General features: G+C 41.4%; 1 protein-coding gene and 1 non-coding gene across 2 annotated transcripts in view; one reads left to right on the forward strand and one right to left on the reverse strand.

The window, feature by feature from the left end:
- tpcn2 (two pore segment channel 2) overlaps positions 1–19,473 on the forward strand; it is a 49,835-nt gene that overhangs the window by 20,901 nt on the left and 9,461 nt on the right. The window contains exons 11-18 of the mRNA XM_061815543.1: positions 5,048–5,139; positions 10,106–10,187; positions 10,779–10,868; positions 10,951–11,070; positions 12,126–12,185; positions 12,277–12,405; positions 13,610–13,659; positions 14,492–14,591. Of these exons, the coding sequence (XP_061671527.1) occupies positions 5,048–5,139; positions 10,106–10,187; positions 10,779–10,868; positions 10,951–11,070; positions 12,126–12,185; positions 12,277–12,405; positions 13,610–13,659; positions 14,492–14,591 (723 nt within the window). The remainder of the gene's footprint in view (positions 1–5,047; positions 5,140–10,105; positions 10,188–10,778; positions 10,869–10,950; positions 11,071–12,125; positions 12,186–12,276; positions 12,406–13,609; positions 13,660–14,491; positions 14,592–19,473) is intronic.
- Positions 16,679–16,751, reverse strand: trnas-gga (transfer RNA serine (anticodon GGA)). Its single transcript has one exon. It is a non-coding gene; the product is annotated as a tRNA-Ser (tRNA).

The following is a 19,473-nucleotide window of genomic DNA, read 5'->3' on the forward strand; positions in this document are numbered from 1 at the left end:
AAAATCCAACCCACATGTCGTGGTGAAGAGTCAGACATTGATCCATCTGTTTTCTGTACCGCTTATGCTCAATAGGGTCCCGGGTGTGCTGGAGCATATCGCAGCTATCATGTTTGTTTTATTTACAGTCTTTTCCTTTTGCTGAGCCGGTGTGTTTCTTTGCTTAAATATATTCTATTCCTTGGCACAATTCATGGTGTCATGACTTGGCACTTTCTCCACACATTTGAAAAGTTCATAAAGCCCCCCGGCTTGACTGTGTTGGTCAATACTGCGGCGTCTGTGAACAGCCCCCTAAAGCAGCACCGCTCTTCTCTGTCATAAGCCACACCGGCCAGCTGCGTTGAGCCGCGATGGCTCATCTCCGCCGCGGAAGTGGATCGGACGGGATGGGGTTTGGCCGTGATGGCATATCATCTGAATATGGCTCGAAATAATAGTGTAATATTGCCCTGAGGGCTCGAAACAATAGTGTAATATTGCCCCGGTAACTTCACTCAGTTGTGTGGTGTTGTCCTTTTTGAAAAGAGCTTCCGTGTCAGAAGGGGCGTCGGAAAAATCCGAATATCTCTGTTGTCCGGCTTCCATAGTAGCAGGCACTGTGCGTTTTCAACAGCGGAAGTGACGATGACGTCAAGGACAGAGGACGAGACTAATATGGCGACCACTTGGATGTCGAGGGACACTCAATTGCGCAACTTTGCACATGTATGACGCACGATCCGCTCACATTTATTTTTTCATATAGACATTGAAGTGAATACTGTTATGTATTTTTCATTACAATATCTATTTTAGAATGTTTATAGGGATGACAGTCCCACTTTAAAGCAGGATGTGTAGAAGGAAATATTTCCCATTTTCACCACACTGGCTAATTAAAGCCCTGGTGTCATCCCTATAAATATTCTAAAATAGATATTGTAATGAAAAATACAAATAACATTATTCACTTACGAAAAAATAAATGTGAGCAGAGAGCGCGTCATCCATGCGCAAAGTTGCTGAAGTGTCATTCTACGATATCCAAGTGGTCGCCATATTGGCTGCATCCTCCGTCCGTGACATCACCCGGAAATTTGGAATGAAAACACGCGGTGAGCCCTAACTAGGGGAGACCCCCCTTCTGACACGGAAGCTCTTTTCGAAAAGGAGAACACCACACAACCGAGTGAAGTTACCGGGGCAGTATTACACTATTGTTTCGAGCCCTCAGGGCAATATTACACTATTGTTTCGAGCCATGTTCAGATGATATACGATCACGGCCAACCCCCATCCCCGTCCGATCCACTTTCGCGGCGGAGATGAGCCATTGCAGCTCATTGCAACCAGCCGGTGTGGCTTATGACAGAGCCAAGCGGTGCTGCTTTAGGGGGGTGTTCACAGATGCCGCAGTACTGAGCAACACAGTCGAGCCGGGGCGCTTTATGTGCGCACGAGGCTGAGTTCTTCAGAGCCGCCCCCGTCCGCAAAGCTCAACGAGCAGCCGTTGCAGAAGCAGTGACCGCCGAACGCGGTTATGGCATATAATGGAGCCGAGCCGGGCTGGTTTTAGGGGGATGTTCAAAGCCGCCGCAGTACTTGTTTAACACCGTCGAGCCAGGGCGCATTACTGCCTACCTGTTATTTGGAACCTACGAAGCTCTCGTCCTCTGCACCCGTGCTATACATTTTTCACAACGAACCGGGTCTCTTGCAAACTTATGAAGGCTAAATCTATTCTCCCGAGTGTTCAAGCAATGTCCAGCAATGCAATGAGCCGGCATTTTGGCTAACACGAAGGAATAACGAGCTACCTTCTCGGAGGTAAAACTAATGGAAACAAAGGAGTCAACTTGGGGGCGCCGCTGTCCTTTACATCACTTCCTGCTTCTTCTCGAAAACAAATCCCTCGAGAGGATTTTCATGGCGGGAGTTACAAAAAGCTCTACACGTCAAAATCAGTTTTTGTGGTGAAAAAACACATGGGCCCATGGCTGATGGTTTTTCATTCATAACATACTAAAAATCATCCATTTCCTGACACTTGACCTTTAAAATTGCTTGTGTCAAAACTCAAAAGCCCTTCTTAAACTTCTTCTTAGAATAACTTAAAGTATGTAAGGAGCTGTTGTTGTTCATCCCCTCCGCTGCTGGCATGGTTCATCGCCGCCGTTGTTCATCACCACTGCTGCTGAGGCCATTGTTGTTCATCGCTGCCGCGGAGGCGGATCAGGCGGGGAGGTGGTTTGGCCACGTGCGGGAGGAGAAAGGAGCTCTCCCCCTCCCCCCTCCACCGGTGTCTGGGCACCCCTGAAGTAGTTACTTCACCTGGCATGGGTCCTACTGAGTCCGCTAAATACTGTCATACATACTGTCGGGGAGTCTGTTGTTCGTTAGAAATGATCCCCATATCATCTAAATATGGCTCGAAATGATAGGTTATTATTGCCCCGGTCACTTCACTTGATTGTGAGATGTTCTCTTCTTCGAAAAGAGCTTCTGTGTCAGAAGGGTTGTCAGAAAAATCCGAAAATCTCTGTTGTTCGTCTCCCATAGCAGGTGGCACAGCGTCTTCTCAATGGCAACTGTCCAAGTGTGACATCTGTAAATGACGTTGCAGGTAATATGGCTGCCACTGGAATGTTGAGTAATACTTCCGCAACTGTGCATGAATGACACGTTCTCTGCTCATTAATATTCTGTAATTTTCATAAAAATATCAATTTTAAAATCTATATAGGGATGTCGGTAGGCCTTTCAGATGTTTCTTCATGGTTATAACACTAGTAAATCAGTTTAACACTTTTACTATAATTGATAAGGATTGTGCCTGCACAACAGGGAACCTGATTACACACATGCAAGGATCTAGGCAGTGACACATGTCAGAGTGATCAGATGCTCAAAGTCTGAGTGGTGGAGAAAGGCGGTTGATGGAGTAACCAAGTTTAACGCTTTGAGGCACGGGAGCCCAGACATTTTTAGCCCAAGATCTACTTTTCAAGCAGCCAGCCTCTCACGAGCTACCGATGACGAGGGTGGGTTGTTGTAATAATAATAATGATGATGATGCTTCCAAACCGTTTTAAGGTTAATGTTATGTTGCCTCCTATATTTAAAGCTCAAGTGTCATAAAATGTATTATTTTTGGTATATTATTAATGAAAAACCCACAGCCAATATAGTCCCATGTGTTTTTTCACCACAAAACATGATTTTGACATATACAGCTTTTTGTAACTCCCGCCATGAAAATCTTCTCACGGATTTGTTATTGACAAGAAGCAGGAAGTGACGTAAAGTGGACTCATTTATTTCCCTTAGTTTTACTTCTGGGAAGGTAGCTCGTTGTTCTTTCGTGTTAGCCAAAATGCCAGCTCATTGCAGTGCTGGACATTGCTTGAACACTCGGGAGAATTGAATTACCCTTCATAAGTTTGAAAGAGAGCCTGTTCGTTGTGAAAAATGGATTGCACGGGTGCAGAGGACGAGAGCTTCGTGGGTTCCAAATCACAGGTAGGTGTGTATTCAGCTACAAAAAAATAATAGTTTGGGGCGGACCACGTAATCAGTCTCTCATAACGTAACAAAAGATCCGCGTATGAAATGTGTTGATGTGCGCATACAGCTACTAAAAAAAATAATGGTTTGGGGCGGACCACGTAATCGGTCTCTCTCATAACGTAACAAAATATCTGCGTATGAAATGTGTCGATGTGCGCGTTGCCCTGCTAACAATGTCTCACTCAGCCTGCAACATAGCTCGGCTCCACCCCCTCCTTATATAGCACGGCGGGCCGAAACTCAGCCACACCAGCTGAGGCGCTGCGTTCGGCGGTCACATCTTCCGCGAAGGCTGCGCGTCGGGCTTTGCGACGGGGGCGGCTCTGAAGAACCCAGCCGAGAATGCGTGACTCAGTCGCGTGCGAGCATGAAGCGCGCCGGCTCGACTGTAAACACAAAGCCGCACCGCCCGGCTGCGTCATAAGCCACACCGGTGCGATGAGCCGCGATGGCTCATCTCCGCCGCATGGATCGAAGTGGATCGGACGGGATGCGGTTTGGCCGTGAAGGCATATCATCTGAATATGGCTCGAAACAATAGTCTAATATTGCCCTGAGGGCTCGAAACAATAGTGTAATATTGCCCCGGTAACTTCACTCGGTTGTGTGGTGTTGTCCTTTTCGAAAAGAGCTTCCGTGTCAGAAGGGGCGTTGGAAAAATCCGAATATCTCTATTGTTCGGCTTCCATAGTAGCAGGCACTGCGCGTTTTCAACAGCGAAAGTGACGATGACGTCAAGGACAGAGGACGCGACTAATATGACGACCACTTGGATGTCAAGGGACACTCAATTACGAAACTTTGTGCATGGATGACACGCTCTCCGCTCACTTTTTTTTTTTTCGTATAGACATTGAAGTGAATAACTAATAACCCTAACCCTAACCCTGTTATATGTATTTTTCATTACAATATCTATTTTAGAATGTTTATAGGGATGTCACCCCCACTTTAAAATACAGAATTAGCTTTTTGTGCACTGTATTGTGCAAGGTAAACTAGGAAAAAGAGAGTGTGGCGGAGCAGCGGTCGTTGTTAGAGAAAGTTCCGTGTGCTGCGTATAAGAAACCAGGGCTTCTTCTTTTCATTTTTTACAGTACATATGTGAATTTTGCCAATGGATGTAACAATCAGTCATGCCTCACTCATTAAATCACATTGCAAAATGCCATAAACTGAATAGTTGTATGTTATACTTTCAATTTGCATTAGATTTTTTTTTTTTTTGGCGCGCAATGCAGAATATCTGGGAAGAGACTGCATCAGTGGTGCAAAATTGCGCACACGCGTACTTTAGAATGAACATTAGCTGTCGTCTTTTTTTTTTTTGGCACGCCGTACTGCAATCGACCAAGACTGCCTCGCGATCGACGCATTGAGCACCCTTGCATTGAGGTGACAGGCTCATTTTGATAAAGTACAGGCAGTAGGGTCAGATGTTTTTTTTTAAATATATATTAAATTTTTTAACAGTAAACCTGTCATGTTTATGGTCCAGATGTCAGTTCAAACATCCATAATCAGAAGGCGTCTTGGAATCCGAGCAGCCTTTCAAGTCCTTAGCTGTTGTGAAGTTCAGAGTGCTGCTGGGTAAATGAACACTCAGACACACGCAACATTGACATGATTCATTCACATTACCCAAAGTCTCCATCAAGCATTTTAGTGCTTTTTTCATCCACAAGCATTATGATCACTGCAGAAATGATTCTAAATTAGTTGGGTCCAAATAGTGTTGTACACGGCACTGAACAAAATTTTCCATATATATAAATGTAATTTATATTGACCTATGCGATGCATTATAAAATATTTCACGAACTTGCTAAAACTTAGGGGTTTCAAAGTTTCCAGTCTCCTCAAAGTATTAGAATGGCAAGGGCGATTCCTTTGTTTTTGTTGGACACTGAAGACATTTGTGTGATCAAAAAATGAATATGAGACAAAAGTTCTGAATTCTAGCTTTTATGTCGTAGTACGTATTTACATCTAGATCTGTGAAACAACTAGATCATCTTTTGTTAAAGCCACCCAACTTTCAAGTGAGCAAAAGTTTTGGAACATGAATTAATTTAAAGTGAATTCTTCTTTTCGTTTTGGGTTGTCCCCGAATTTCATAGTCCTCCGTGGAAATGTTTTACGATTTGAGCCACTCTCACAGAAGATTGTACAAATAGAACATGCTATTGCTTCTTCTTCTTCTTTTCCTTTTGGCTTGTCCCGTTAGGGGTCGCCACAGTGTGTCAACGTTTTCCATCTTAGCCTATCTCGTGCATCTTCCTCTCTAACCCCAACTGCCCTCATGTCTTCCCTCACCACATCAATAAACCTTCTCTTTGGTCTTCCTCTCACTCTTTTGCCTGGCAGCTCCATCCTCAAAACCCTTCGACCAATATACTCACTCTCTCGCCTCTGAACATGTCCAAACCATCGAAGTCTGCTCTCTTGAACCTTGCCTCCAAAACATCCAACTTTGGCTGTCCCTCTAATCAGATCATTTCTAATCCTATCCAACTTGCTTACTCTGAGTGAGAACCTCAACATCTTCATTTCAGCTACCTCCAGTTCTGTTTCCTGTTGGTTCTTCAGTGCCACCATCTCTAATCCGTACATCGTGGCCGGCCTCACCACTGTTTTATAAACTTTGCCCTTCATCCTAGCAGAGACTCTTCTGTCACATAACACACCAGACACCTTCCGCCAGCTGTTCCAACCTACTTGGACCCATTTCTTCACTTCCTTTCCACACTCACCATTGCTCTGGATGGTTGACCCTAAATATTTAAAGTTGTCCACGTGTGGTATCGCTTCTCCCTGTAGCCTCACTCTTCCCCCTCCACCCCTCTCATTCACGCACATATATTCTGTTTTACTTCGGCTAATCTTCATTCCTCTCCTATCCAGTGCACGTCTCCATCTTTCTAATTGTTCCTCTGCCTGCTCCCTGCTTTCACTGCATATCACAATATCATCTGCGAACATCATGGTCCAAGGGGATTCCAGTCTAACCTCATCCGTCAGCCTATACATTACCACTGCAAACAGGAAGGGGCTCAGAGCTGATCAGATCAGATGCAGTCCCACCTCCACCTTAAATTCCTCTGACACACCTAGTCGAGCCTCCACTACTCTTTCCCATAACTTCATTGTTTGGCACATCAACTTTATTCCTCTATAATTCCCACAGCTCTGAACATCGGCTTTGTTCTTAAAAATGGGAGCTAGTACACTTTTCCTCCATTCTTCAGGCATCTTTTCGCCTACTAGTATTCTGTTGAATAAGTTGGTCAAAAACTCCACAGCCATCTCTCCGAATTGCTTCCATACCTCCACCGGTATGTCATCAGGACCAACAGCCTTTCCATTTTTCATCCTCGTTAATTCCTTTATAATGTTAATGTTAATGCCCCCTTACTAATCATTTCCACTTCTTGGTCCTTCACACTTGCCTCTTCAACTCTTCCTTCTCTCTAATTTTCTTCATTCATCAACTTCTCAAAGTATTCTTTCCATCTATTTAGCACACTACTGGCACCTGTCAACATATTCCCATCGCTATCCTTAATCACCTTTACTTGCTGCTCATCCTTCCTATCTCTATCCCTCTGTCTGGCCAACCTGTAGAGATCCTTTTCTCCTTCTTTTGTGTCCATCCTGGTGTACATGCCGTCATATGCCTCTTGTTTAGCCTTGGCCACCTCTACCTTTGTCCTAGATCGCATCTCAATGTATTACTTTTGCCTCTCCGCAATCCTCTCAGTGTCCCACTTCCTCTTCGCTAATCTCTTTCCTTGATTGACTCCCTGTATTTTGGGGTTCCACCACCAAGTCTCCTTCTCCCCTTTCCTACAAGAAGACACCCCAAGTACTCTCCTGCCTGTTTTTCTAATCACCTTGGCTGTAGTAATCCAGTCTTCCGGGAGGTCCTCCTGTACAAGCCTAAACCTGTCTTACCTCTTTCCGAAAGGCTGCACAACATTCTTCCTTTCCCTAACCACATGGTTCTCTGCTCTTCCTTTGTCTTCTTAATCTTCCTACCCACTACCAGAGTCATACGCCACACCACCATCCTATGCTGTCGAGCTCCACTCCCCCCTACCACTACTTTACAGTCAGTAACCTCCTCCAGATTACATCGTCTGCACAAAATATATTCCACCTGTGTGCTTCTACCTCCGCTCTTGTAGGTCACTATATGTTCCTCCCTCTTCTGGAAATAAGTGTTCACTACAGCCATCTCCATCCTTTTTGCAAATTCCATCACCATCTTTCCCTCAAAGTTCCTTTCTTGGATGCCGTACTTACCCATCACTTCTTCAACACCCCTGTTTCCTTCACCAGTATGTCCATTACAATCTGCACCAATCACAACTCTTTCTCTGTCTGGGATGCTCAGAAGTACTTCATCTAGTTCCCTCCAGAATTTCTCTTTCATCTCTAGATCACATCCTACCTGTGGGGCATAGCCGCTAACCACATTATACATAACACCCTCAATTTCAAACTTTAGTCTCATCACTCGATGTGATACTCTTTTCACCTCCAAGACATTCTTAGCCAGCTCTTCCCTTCAAAATAACCCCTACTCCATTTATCTTCCCATCTACTCTGTGGTAGAATGATTTAAACCCTGCTCCTAAACTTCTAGCCTTACTACCTTTTCACCTGCACTCTTGGATGCACCATATAGCGACCTTTCTCCTAATCATCATGTCAACCAACTCCTGAGCTTTTCCTGTCATAGTCCCAACATTCAAAGCCCCTACACTCAGTTTTGGGGTCTGTGCATTCCTGTTTTTCTTCTGAATCATATTTCCTCCTCTTCTTTGTCTTCAACTTAATTTAAAGTGAATAACATTTAATATTTGCTGGCATGACCCTTACATCCAATAACTGTATCAAATTTGTGACAACTGACTTGATCAGATTGTTGCATTCTTCATTTGAAATTCTTTTCCAAGCCTTTACCGCAGCCTCTTTCAGTTGTTTGTTTGTTTTTGGGGATTTCTCCCTTAGGTCTCGTCTTCAAGATGTAAAATCCATGCTCTATAGAGTTCAGGTCTAGTGATTGACTTGACTTGGCCAGTCTTCTGTAAGACCTTCCACTTTTTCTGGCCGATGAAATCCTTTGTTGTGGTGGCAGTGTGTGTGGGCCATCGTCCTGTTGCATGATGAAGCTACTAGATTAGATTGAATTTGTTTATATTAGGTTAGATTCATTTTTCTGTAAATTACCAAACAAAATTGTTTTGTAGGCTTCAGAATTAATTCTGGTACCCCATCATGATTTACAGAATAAATAAAGAATAGTGAGGCTGTTCCAGAAGCAGCTATCCAAGCCCAAGCCATGACATTACCTCCTCCCATGCTTCACAAATGAGCTTGTGTGTTTTGGATCATAAGAAAATCCTTTCTTTCTCCATAGTTTGGCCTTTCCATCACTTTGGGAGAGGTTAATTTTGGTTACATCAGTCCACAAAACTTTGTTCCCAACACTTTGTGGCTCATCTCTGTACTTCTTTGCAAAGTCCAACCTGGTCTTCCGATTCTTTTTCCGGATGCATCTTGTTGTATGGCCTGTATATGTCTTCTCTCTCAATCTTCGAATTGTAGATTGTGATAGCTTCACTCCTGTCCTGTAGAGGTTGGTTTTGATATCACTGACTGTTGCCTGTGAGTGTTTCTTCACAGCGCTCTCAATGTTTCTGTTGTGAACTGCTGTTGATACCCTTGGCGGATCTCTTCAAAGTCTGTTACTCATGACACCAGTAGTTTTTATTTTTTAGGAAAATCCAAATTGCGGCATTGGCTCTGCCCAAAGTTGTTGCAAAAGCTCTGTTCGGTTTTTCCCTCTTATCTCAGCTTCAAAATAGTTTACTTTTCTTACATAAATAGCTCTCTGGTCTTAATGTTTTCTTCTGAGAAAATGCCGTTTTCGTGGGTAAAAAGCATTATTTAATGGTTAAGTAGTCATTCTGAAAGCCACACGAGCAACTAGTCCCATTCTAAGACTTTTGGTCACTTGAAAAACAAGTGGATTCAAACAAAATGTGCTCTGTCCTGTGTTAACACATTTATATATAAATACCATGAAACAAGAGCTGGAAATATGAGCTTTCACTCATATTCATCTTTTGATATGAAACGCAAATGTCTTCAGTATACAACAAAAACAAATGAATTGACCCTGCCGTTCCAATACTTTTGGAAGAGACTGTATCAGTAACTGAATCATATTCAGTTCATGGAAAAAATAAGTCAATTTAACCTATTACCAAAATAATTATTTTCCGCCATCGTATGAATAGCCTGAAATTGCCATGTAGTTAGTTGAACCTGAAGCAGCATCAGAAGTGTTTATCAAACTAATAGCCCATCACATTAATCAATACCCAAGAAGATGTTTGCAATTTTAAAAAGGTTAACAACAATTAGTTGTTAAACACTAATTGAAAGAAAGATGCAATAAACTTAATTTTTTTAATGATTAATTGATAGAATAATCGATTTTAAAAAAATATTCAATGTTGTCAGCCCAATAATGATTTGTTTTTAGGGAGTGTGTGCCAGTTGATGCTGTCCTGCAAGTGATGTCCAGGATCCAGATGCAGCGCTACTACAGAGAAGCCATCACTTCGGTCAGAGCTGATTTTGGCAACTATAGCACACCGATCATCTACTTGAACCCTGTTGTTTTAATCTACCATAACTATCCTAATTGCATGTTGCTACATTTATACAATTTTACATTCATACAACGTATGACAATGGATTTGGTGTTGAAAATACAGGATGTGCATCATGGGTAAAGATTGACATTCCTCCTAGCCAATGTGATGCCAGGAAGATGCTCCGGCAATAGTCAATGGGAGAGCAGCTCTATCGCGCCACTTTCAAACCAAGATACAGGACAGGATTCTTTCGTTCGGTGAAATCCAGTGCCATTTTTTTCCCTTTTTTTTTTCCGTTCGTATCCTGAATTTCCTTCGTAAGTAGAGACATTTATTTTATTTTTTTTAGCAGGGAAGTGTTTTGTAACCTGAATTTTTCATTAGTAGAGACATTCATAAGTAGAGGTATGACTGCATCAGTAAACAGTACTCAAAACTCAAAATTGGTGAGGGAGTTTAATTATTGAAGGACATACCAATGAGTATAAATTCAACATTCAAAACAATTCAAAACAGCTCCCCGATCTGACGTTCTCTTTTGCTTCATGATTGTTTCAGGAGACGCGTCAGTACGAAACTGAAGGCTTTATGAGTAAAAATCAGTTCACACAGATATTTGATCAACTGGATAAAGACCGCATTAAAGAGGTACAACTTGATGTTAAAAGGCACATGGATAACTTATGTTCGTTGATTGTTAAATATTGTAACAGACCAGTTTTTTTCACAGCACCCTTCCGTACCGCAATATAATTCTGTAGTATTGCAGAAGCTGCAGATGATCTTCAGCCACTACTATTTTACAATATTTGGCAATGCAGTGGCATTAGCCAATGTGGTCTGCATATGTGTAAGTAAAACACTCACTCTTATTCTGAGCATGCAAAGAAATCAAATGTCAATTAATCAGTCTACAGATCATACTTCTAGCTGTCACCTTAACCAGGAGTGTGCAATCGTCCAAAAAGCCTTATTACATTATACACTTAATATAACTGACCCATTATTTTTTTGCTGCAAATATTACCTGAAAAACTGTTGCACTTGCAAAATGAAGGTAACAAATGTAAAGATACTTCTCAATTATAATAAATAAAGAGATAAAGAAAAAAAGTGGTATCGAAAGCTGAATTTAATTGTTTAAATTCAAAAAGTCAAAGAGACTGCTAAGAGACTTAGTGAAATATTTAATGATTTTGATGATTACAGCTAACAACAAAGCCATCCATCCATTCTCAATACCGCTTATCCCGTTCAAGGTCGTGGGGTTTACAACATCCAAAAAGTCCAAATTCACCATCTCGAGGAACTCCACTATTACTTAACAAATAATCAAACAATGGAAACATTTTTAAGGAGGAATTTGCCCTCTGAAAATCTGCCCTCCCCACCACCGCCCCGAGTATTTAATGAGTCTATAATTATTAGTACTCAAATGTATTTTTCTATTATATTCTACTTTGTAGAGATGTGTTATGAGTTGCGTGACACTGTGTCTCTGTATCTTTTTGGAATAATTTGTTCCAGACTGTTGCCATTATTATTATTGTTATCAAGGAACTAATGTTTTAATGTCAGACTTGTGTGTTGTAATTTAAACTGCCCTAATACAGTTTAGAAGTATTTGTATATTCAACCATACAAAACAATTGCTTTCTGTGGCTGCTAATAGTAAGAAGCCTGGTAGAAACAGAGCAGCGTCTATTAGAATTTCAGTCAGACATCTTGAAAGGGGACTTTAACAGAGATGGTTCTACTCGGTCCTACAGCTTCCCCTAAAATTGCACATCACCCCAAGAGCCCCCAAAGAAGAACCGAGTTGTGCGCTTAAAAACACTGAGAGATTATCCGTGACTGCTATTACTGTAAATTTAAACGTTTTTGGTTTTTTTTTTTGTGATTCAGACTGTGTTGGTATTGAATTCTGACAAGTCCACAGGAGAGAGAGATAACCACTACATGGAGGTGAGATCAAAACTAAATCATTTCTCACATCATCTTAAACCAATACGAAAACATTTACACAGTACAACTTTCTCTTTTCATTGTACTATAGATCATCAACCTGTGTTTTATCATCTACTACATGTTTGAAATGTCTGTGAAGATATTTGCCTTGAGCTGGAAAGGGTACCTTTCCTACAGGAACAACATCTTTGATGGATTCCTCACCATCCTTCTACTGGTAAATTAGTATGGCACAGTCTTCCGCAACTTGTCATTTTAAAAGTTGAGTTTCAGATGTTCACAATAATGTAATGAATGGCACAGACGGTGGATGGAAAGGTCGTCACACCCACTGTTCAAATAACAGGCTTTTCATGTATAAAAAAAAAAAAATGAGACCAAGTCAAATAATTTGACCTTTCTCCACCCCTAAAGGGACAACATGCAACTTTTAATGTAGCTTTATCTCAGCATTATTAATTGGCCTATTTTAATTCAAATTTACATTCCTCTTCCTGAGTGTTTTAATAAAAGGCAATATTAATAACTGTTGTAAGCAATTGGAGAGTAAAAAATAAATGCATCAATTGCATAATCAGCAATTAAATTCAACTATTCTGAATTGTAATTAATTTCAATAGTGAAAAACACATGGTATGAAATGTAGGCTACCAGTCACAGGAGATCCAAATTGAAGGAATTCATCTAGAAAAGGAGTCGTGCAACATCAATTAAGACAAAGGTCCTTTCACCAATACAATTGCTTGTGTCTAGGTCATTTCCATGCATCAGGGCAGCTGGATGGGCAAATACTGTACGTCCAATTCCCATGCTCAAGTAAAATCAAAGATAAAATTGCTTATATTTACATCAAAGTAACAGACTCATTTACACATTTCATCCGCACACAGGGAATTTACTATGTGTACTACAATTGTACGTAAAGAAGTTCGTTGAATGTGCAAGCCGTGAGAGATTAAATGGATTATAAAATATTTGAGACAAAGATTCCCGGGACGGATCACCTCTTCCTCCAACAATTCCAATCCGCTCACTTTAAAATTCATTTTGGGCTTCCAGTGGTCTGCCAAATTTTCCATCATAAAATGTTTCAGAGATACTTAAAGCACAAAACAGTCATTTATAGGGTTGTCCACCACTTTACACACATTACCCTTATTGCCAATTGTGCCGCAACACTTTTTTTTTTTTTTAAACATATCTTGGACCACGCCCAACACTTACCATTTGTGCACATCCGCATTCTTTTAGCATGAACACACAAATTAGTGCTTGCTTTTTGGGATCTTAGTAAATCAGACCCACTTTGTTTTAACAGGACGTCACCTTCATTTGATGTATTTATATACGTGTGTGTATACATATATATTTTTTATTCTTTACCCTGAACTTTTGTTGTTTTTTTTTTTACCTATCTTTAGGTCCTTCAGATACCAATTTATATCACCTACCGACTTCCATATATGCATCAGTAAGTTTATTTTTTTAATTTGTCCAAGTGATTATTACCACTCAAGGGAAAATTCAGTTTACACTCTGCTGTATGACTGAATAGTCTCACCCGTCCAAGTCATCTCATTCTTAGGGCATTGATTTGATTGCCACTGAACTGTTAACCTTCTCCGACCAGATTTATAAACTCTTGGTTTTTTTTTTGGTTTTTTACGGCACATTTATCTTGTTGTCCAAAACTTACTATTGTAAATAAACACACATAAATTAAAAAATAGAGAGTACAATGAAACCTAAACTGGCATGCAGTATAATATTTTTTTCAAAACTATCATTATAAAAATAAAACATAGGGTATGATAATTGCTTGTTCTGAAGTATAAAATCAATGAATCGTCTATAAAATGTCAAGTAATTGTAGGTGATGTCCCTTCTCTGTATCCAATCTCGAGTACAATACAGAGAGCTGTAACTTTTTGGAACATTAATATTACCGGTATAATCTGTAAATTGGATTTCATTCCCCCAAAATGAGCAACGCTTGACCTTTCTTTTGTGAGATAGAAATCTTTCCAAGTGCTACTTCAGTTTGTATGTTTGTGGTTTATGGGTGCCTCTGAGGCTTTTGATTGAGTGAATCATGATAAAATAGCATTCTAGTAATAGCAATCTGTCATGTGAAAACAGAAAAGAGTTTTTCTGATTGATAAAACAAAAGTGGACAATCATTTTTTAAAAAATCAACAAATTTATTTTTGGGACAATTGCAAGGATTTTATGAGTAACTACATGTTAATTAAAACCATAACAACTCTGTAAAGTGTTTTGTATTTCTGTATGTGTCACTAAAGGAACCCATCCTCTAAGGAACTATTTTCTCTGTGGGAGATGGTCCGTTTTGTTAACATGCTGATTGTCTTCCGCTTTCTGCGCATCATACCAGATATCAAGGTAATGGAACAGTTGGTGTGTGTACCTTTTAAAATGCCAAACAGATGAACAAATGACAAACTTCATTTTCTCTGACTAGTGTGTACAAAAAAGCTTGACACTAAGCAAGCGAGGTACATTTATTTAAAGAGCAGAATTCGTACACGGCATACAGATGTGTGTATACAATTACAAGAAGGCACCACAAAATCGTTTTAATCAAAATCAAGTACTGATGAGAAAGTACTTGCAGTTGTCATATGCACAGCTAAATAGAACTGACAGCAACATTCTCAGAGTTAAAGAAATACTCCGGTGATTGCTTACCTCGACGATTATCTTGTAAATCCATTATAAATATCAGCATATCCAGAAAAATTCTAGTAAAAAAAAATTCTAATAACTTTAATGTGGTCTTTTATCCAAGTAATCACGTTTTTGTATGAGCGGCACGATTTTGACCATTTTTACAAGATCACATTACCTAAAAAAGTGGAAATGACGTATCCCGTGCGTAAACAAAGGAATACACAATCACGGACAGCGCTGATTTCTCGGATTTATTCTCATCTGATGAAGAAATAGCAGCATATGTTGATTCGGAAGACGGAGGAATACGTCCATACAGATTTGAACCTGTGGGTGTAAACAATGGTGAATATTTGGATGGATTTTCGGACGGGAATGATGCGGTGTCTGACTAGCTAACTAACCACAGGCGCAGAACACTCGAACGCCAATCGTGTCGGAACAACTAATTATGGAAACTTTTGACAAAGGTCGCGCAAAGAAAAAAAATTGAGTACCGTAGTTTTCAACAAGAATGGAGAGCCTTTGCGGAGAGGGAGGCTTCTGCTGTATGTTTAAATTCACAGATGGGGAGTATGCCAAAGCATTCGTACTCGACGTTGCCAATCAATATCTTGCCAACTTCGCATAAAGACAAGGTCATGAAGTAAATAAAAGACATGCCTTTGTCGGGAAGAACTGTTCACCACCGTTGTACCATCATGATGGCAAATCAAATTGAATTACGTTCACGATTAACGGATGGAAGTCTTAACACTTGCATGAATGAACCTTTTCGACTGAGATAGCCATAATGGCCAAATATTTTAAAATGTAAATTCAAAAGAGCCATACAGTATTTTAAAAACTAAATACAGGTGGATTTGCGCATTTATGTAAGATCAACATTTTTAGAGTACAATAAGTCTTGGAATTCTTTTAAATAACATTGTTACGCTGTTGCTAGCCAGTGATGACAAAAGTACTTCTTAGCATTAATACGACTTCTGGTGATGCCCGGTTTTGCCGATGGCTTTATAGTCTGTTTCATACATCATTAATCTTCATGCAAGCATTGAGACGTCCATCTGTTGATGATGGTACAATGGTGAACATTTCTTGACGACCAAGGCGTGTCTTCTATTCGTTTGATTATCTTGTCTTTATGCGAAGTTGGAAAAATGTTTATTGGCAACATCAAGGACGAATGCTTTGGAATACTCCCCATCTGTGAATTTAGACACACAGCAGAACCCTCCCTCTCCACAAAGGCTGTCCATTCTTGTTGAAAACTTCAGTACTTCTCATACATTTTTCTTTGAGCGACCTTTGTTGAAAGCGTTTCCATAATCAACTATTCTGACACGATCTTCTGCGCCTGTGGACATCGACTGCTACACTAAACTACCAACCCCACTAGGACAAACGGTCTCTGCGTCATTTCTGTTGCCTCCCACACCCAACTACGGCAACCCCACTAGGACAAACCTTCTCTGTGTCATTTGCGTTGCCTGCACGACAGAAATCACATTATACAGTTTGTCATTATGAGGGCAAGCCATATGCAACCACCAAAAGAGCCAGGTATGGCTCATGAGCCAGAGGTTCCTGATCCCTGCCCTAAACCATAAATGGTTTCAATAATGTGAATGTTAATAGAGCTTATGCATGTTTACATGCCTTCTTTGGCTTGTTGTTTCTTTCTTTCGGCTTGTCCCTTTCGGGGTCGCCACAGCGTGTCATCTCAGATGAACACACATATGTTTGGCACAATTTTTACGCTGGATGCCCTTCCTGACACAACCCTTCTCAGGGAGTGGAGGCCCCAGTGGGGTACAAACCCACAACCCCTGGTTTTCCAAACCAGTGCTCTAACCACTGAGCTACGGGGCCTCCTTAATAGGTTGGTTTCTTTCGGCTTGTCCCTTTCGGGGTCGCCACAGCGCGTCATCTCAGATGAACGCACATACGTTTGGCACAATTTTTACGCCGGATGCCCTTCCTGACGCAACCCTTCTCAGGGAGTGGAGGTGGCGGTACGAACCCACAACCCCTGGTTTACCAAACCCGTGCTTTAACCACTGAGCTACGGGGCCTCCCTTTCTTTGTCTTGTTGTCTTAACTCTTTATTATTGATAACGTCTTTGCTACGTGGTCATCCCTGATTAGTGCTGGATTTGCTGAATCGAGAAATTATTGAAGAGTGCCTTTTCCACAAAGCGACGTAGCCTACAAGGTTTCTTGGACAAATGACAACGTAATACTGTATTTTCTGTACTTTATATTACATAGGCCCTGGTTAGGCTGGCTGGACGAATAACATCCAAGTCCAGGAACCAGGCATGAATGACAGCTACTCTAAGGGGGAAATGAGCGTCCACAAGGCAGCTTTTGGGGCCCCAGCGGTTGCTGGAGGGATGCAGTGCCGCTTTTGTTCAAAAGACGGCAACTTGCTGGAGGAAATGACATTGACAATGGGGGGAGGGGGAGAAGGGTAAGACACCCCCAAGCTGGCTCCCTGGCAACAGTTAGGCTGGCTGGATGAGTGCATCCATGTCTTCAATGCGGGGGGGAAAGGCGTGAGGGACACCTGTTATGTACAGTGAAGAAAATAAGCATTTGAACACCCTGTTATATTGCAAGTTCTCCCACTTAGAAATCATGGATGGGTTTGAAATTTTCATTTTAGGTACATGTCCACTATGAGAGAGATAATCGAAAAAGAAAGATCCAGAAATCACAATTTATGATTTTTAACGATTTATTTGTGTGATACCGCTGAAAATAAGTATTTGAACACCTGTCTATCAGCTAGAATTCTGACCCTCAAAGACCTGTTAGTCTGCCTTTAAAAGTCCACCTCCACTCCATGCATTATTCTGAATCTGATGCACCTGTGAGGTTGTTAGCTGCATAAAGACATCTGTCCACCCCGTGCAATCAGTAAGACTCAAACTTGTAACATGGCCCAGAGCAAAACGCTGTACAAAGACACCAGAGACAAAATTGTAAAACTCCACACGACTGGAAAGGGCTACGGAGAAATTTCCAAGCAGCTTGGTGAAAAAAGGTCCACTGTTGGAGAAATCATTAGAAAATGGAAGGCGCTAAACATGACTGTGAATCTCAATTGGAGTGGAGCCCCATACAAGATATCACCTCGTGGGGTCTCAATGATCCTTAGAAAGGTGAGGAATCAGCTCGGGACTACACGACAAGACTTGGTCAATGACCTGAAAAGAGCTGAGACCACACTTTCCAAGGTGACTGTTGGTAATACAGTAAGACGTCATGGTTTGAAATCATGCATGGCACGGAAGGTGGCACCACCCAGAGCAGTGGCCTGGCCACGCCCCTCACAGGAAGCCCCCCCCACGGGAGTGGCCAGACCATGCCCATGACACTGGGAAGGTTTCCCACTGTTCCCAGTTTTCTCCATTTGTGAATAATGGCTCTGACAGTGGTTTGCTGACGCCCCAACCTTGGAAATGGCTTTGTAACATTTTCCAGACTGATTGATTTCAATCACTTTTTTTTCTCATTTCTTCTTAAATTTTTTTGGATCGTGGTATGATGCATTGGTTTTTGAGATCTTGTAGTCTACGTCACGTTTTCAGACATTCTATTTAAATGATTTCTTAATTCAACAAGTATGGTGGTAATCAGGTTTGGGTGTGGTTTGTGAAGTACAACCCAAATTTGTGGTCCGTTAGTGACTGTGATTTTTGGAGTTTGGATTTTTTTTGTGCCTTAATAAATTGAATTGTCGTTTGAAAACTGCATTTTGTATTTCCTTGGGTTGTCTCTGAGTGATATTAAAATTGGTTTGATGATTTCAAAACTTTGTGTCTTCTTCTTCTTCTTCTTTTCCTTTCGGCTTGTCCCGTTAGGGGTCGCCACAGCGTGTCATCTTTTGCCATCTTAGCCTATCTCCTGCATCTTCCTCTCTAACCCCAACTGCCCTCATGTCTTCCCTCACCACATCCATAAACCTTCTCTTTGGTCTTCCTCTCGCTCTTTTGCCTGGGAGCTCCATCCTCAGCATCCTTCTACCAATATACTCACTCTCTCGCCTCTGAACATGTCCAAACCATCGAAGTCTGCTCTCTCGAATCTTGTCTCCAAAACATCCAGCTTTGGCTGTCCCTCTAATGAGCTCATTTCTAATCCTATCCAACCTGGTCACTCCGAGCGAGAACCTCAACATCTTCATTTCTGCCACCTCCAGTTCAGATTCCTGTTGTTTCTTCAGTGCCACTGTCTCTAATCCGTACATCATGGCCGGCCTCACCACTGTTTTGTAAACTTTGCCCTTCATCCTAGCAGACACTCTTCTGTCACATAACACACCAGACACCTTTCGCCAGCTGTTCCAACCTGCTTGGACCCGTTTCTTCACTTCCTGACCACACTCTCCATTGCTCTGTATTGTTGACCCCCAGTATTCTTCTCCCTGTAGCCTCACTCTTCCCCCTCTACTTTTCTCATTCACGCACATATATTCTGTTTTACTTCGGCTAATCTTCATTCCTCTCCTTTCCAGTGCATGTCTCCATCTTTCCAATTGTTCCTCTGCGTGCTCCCTGCTTTCACTGCATATGACAATATCATCTGC

The sequence above is a fragment of the Syngnathoides biaculeatus genome, chromosome 3 (genome assembly GCF_019802595.1).
Source record: "Syngnathoides biaculeatus isolate LvHL_M chromosome 3, ASM1980259v1, whole genome shotgun sequence".
Taxonomy (NCBI): domain Eukaryota; kingdom Metazoa; phylum Chordata; class Actinopteri; order Syngnathiformes; family Syngnathidae; genus Syngnathoides; species Syngnathoides biaculeatus.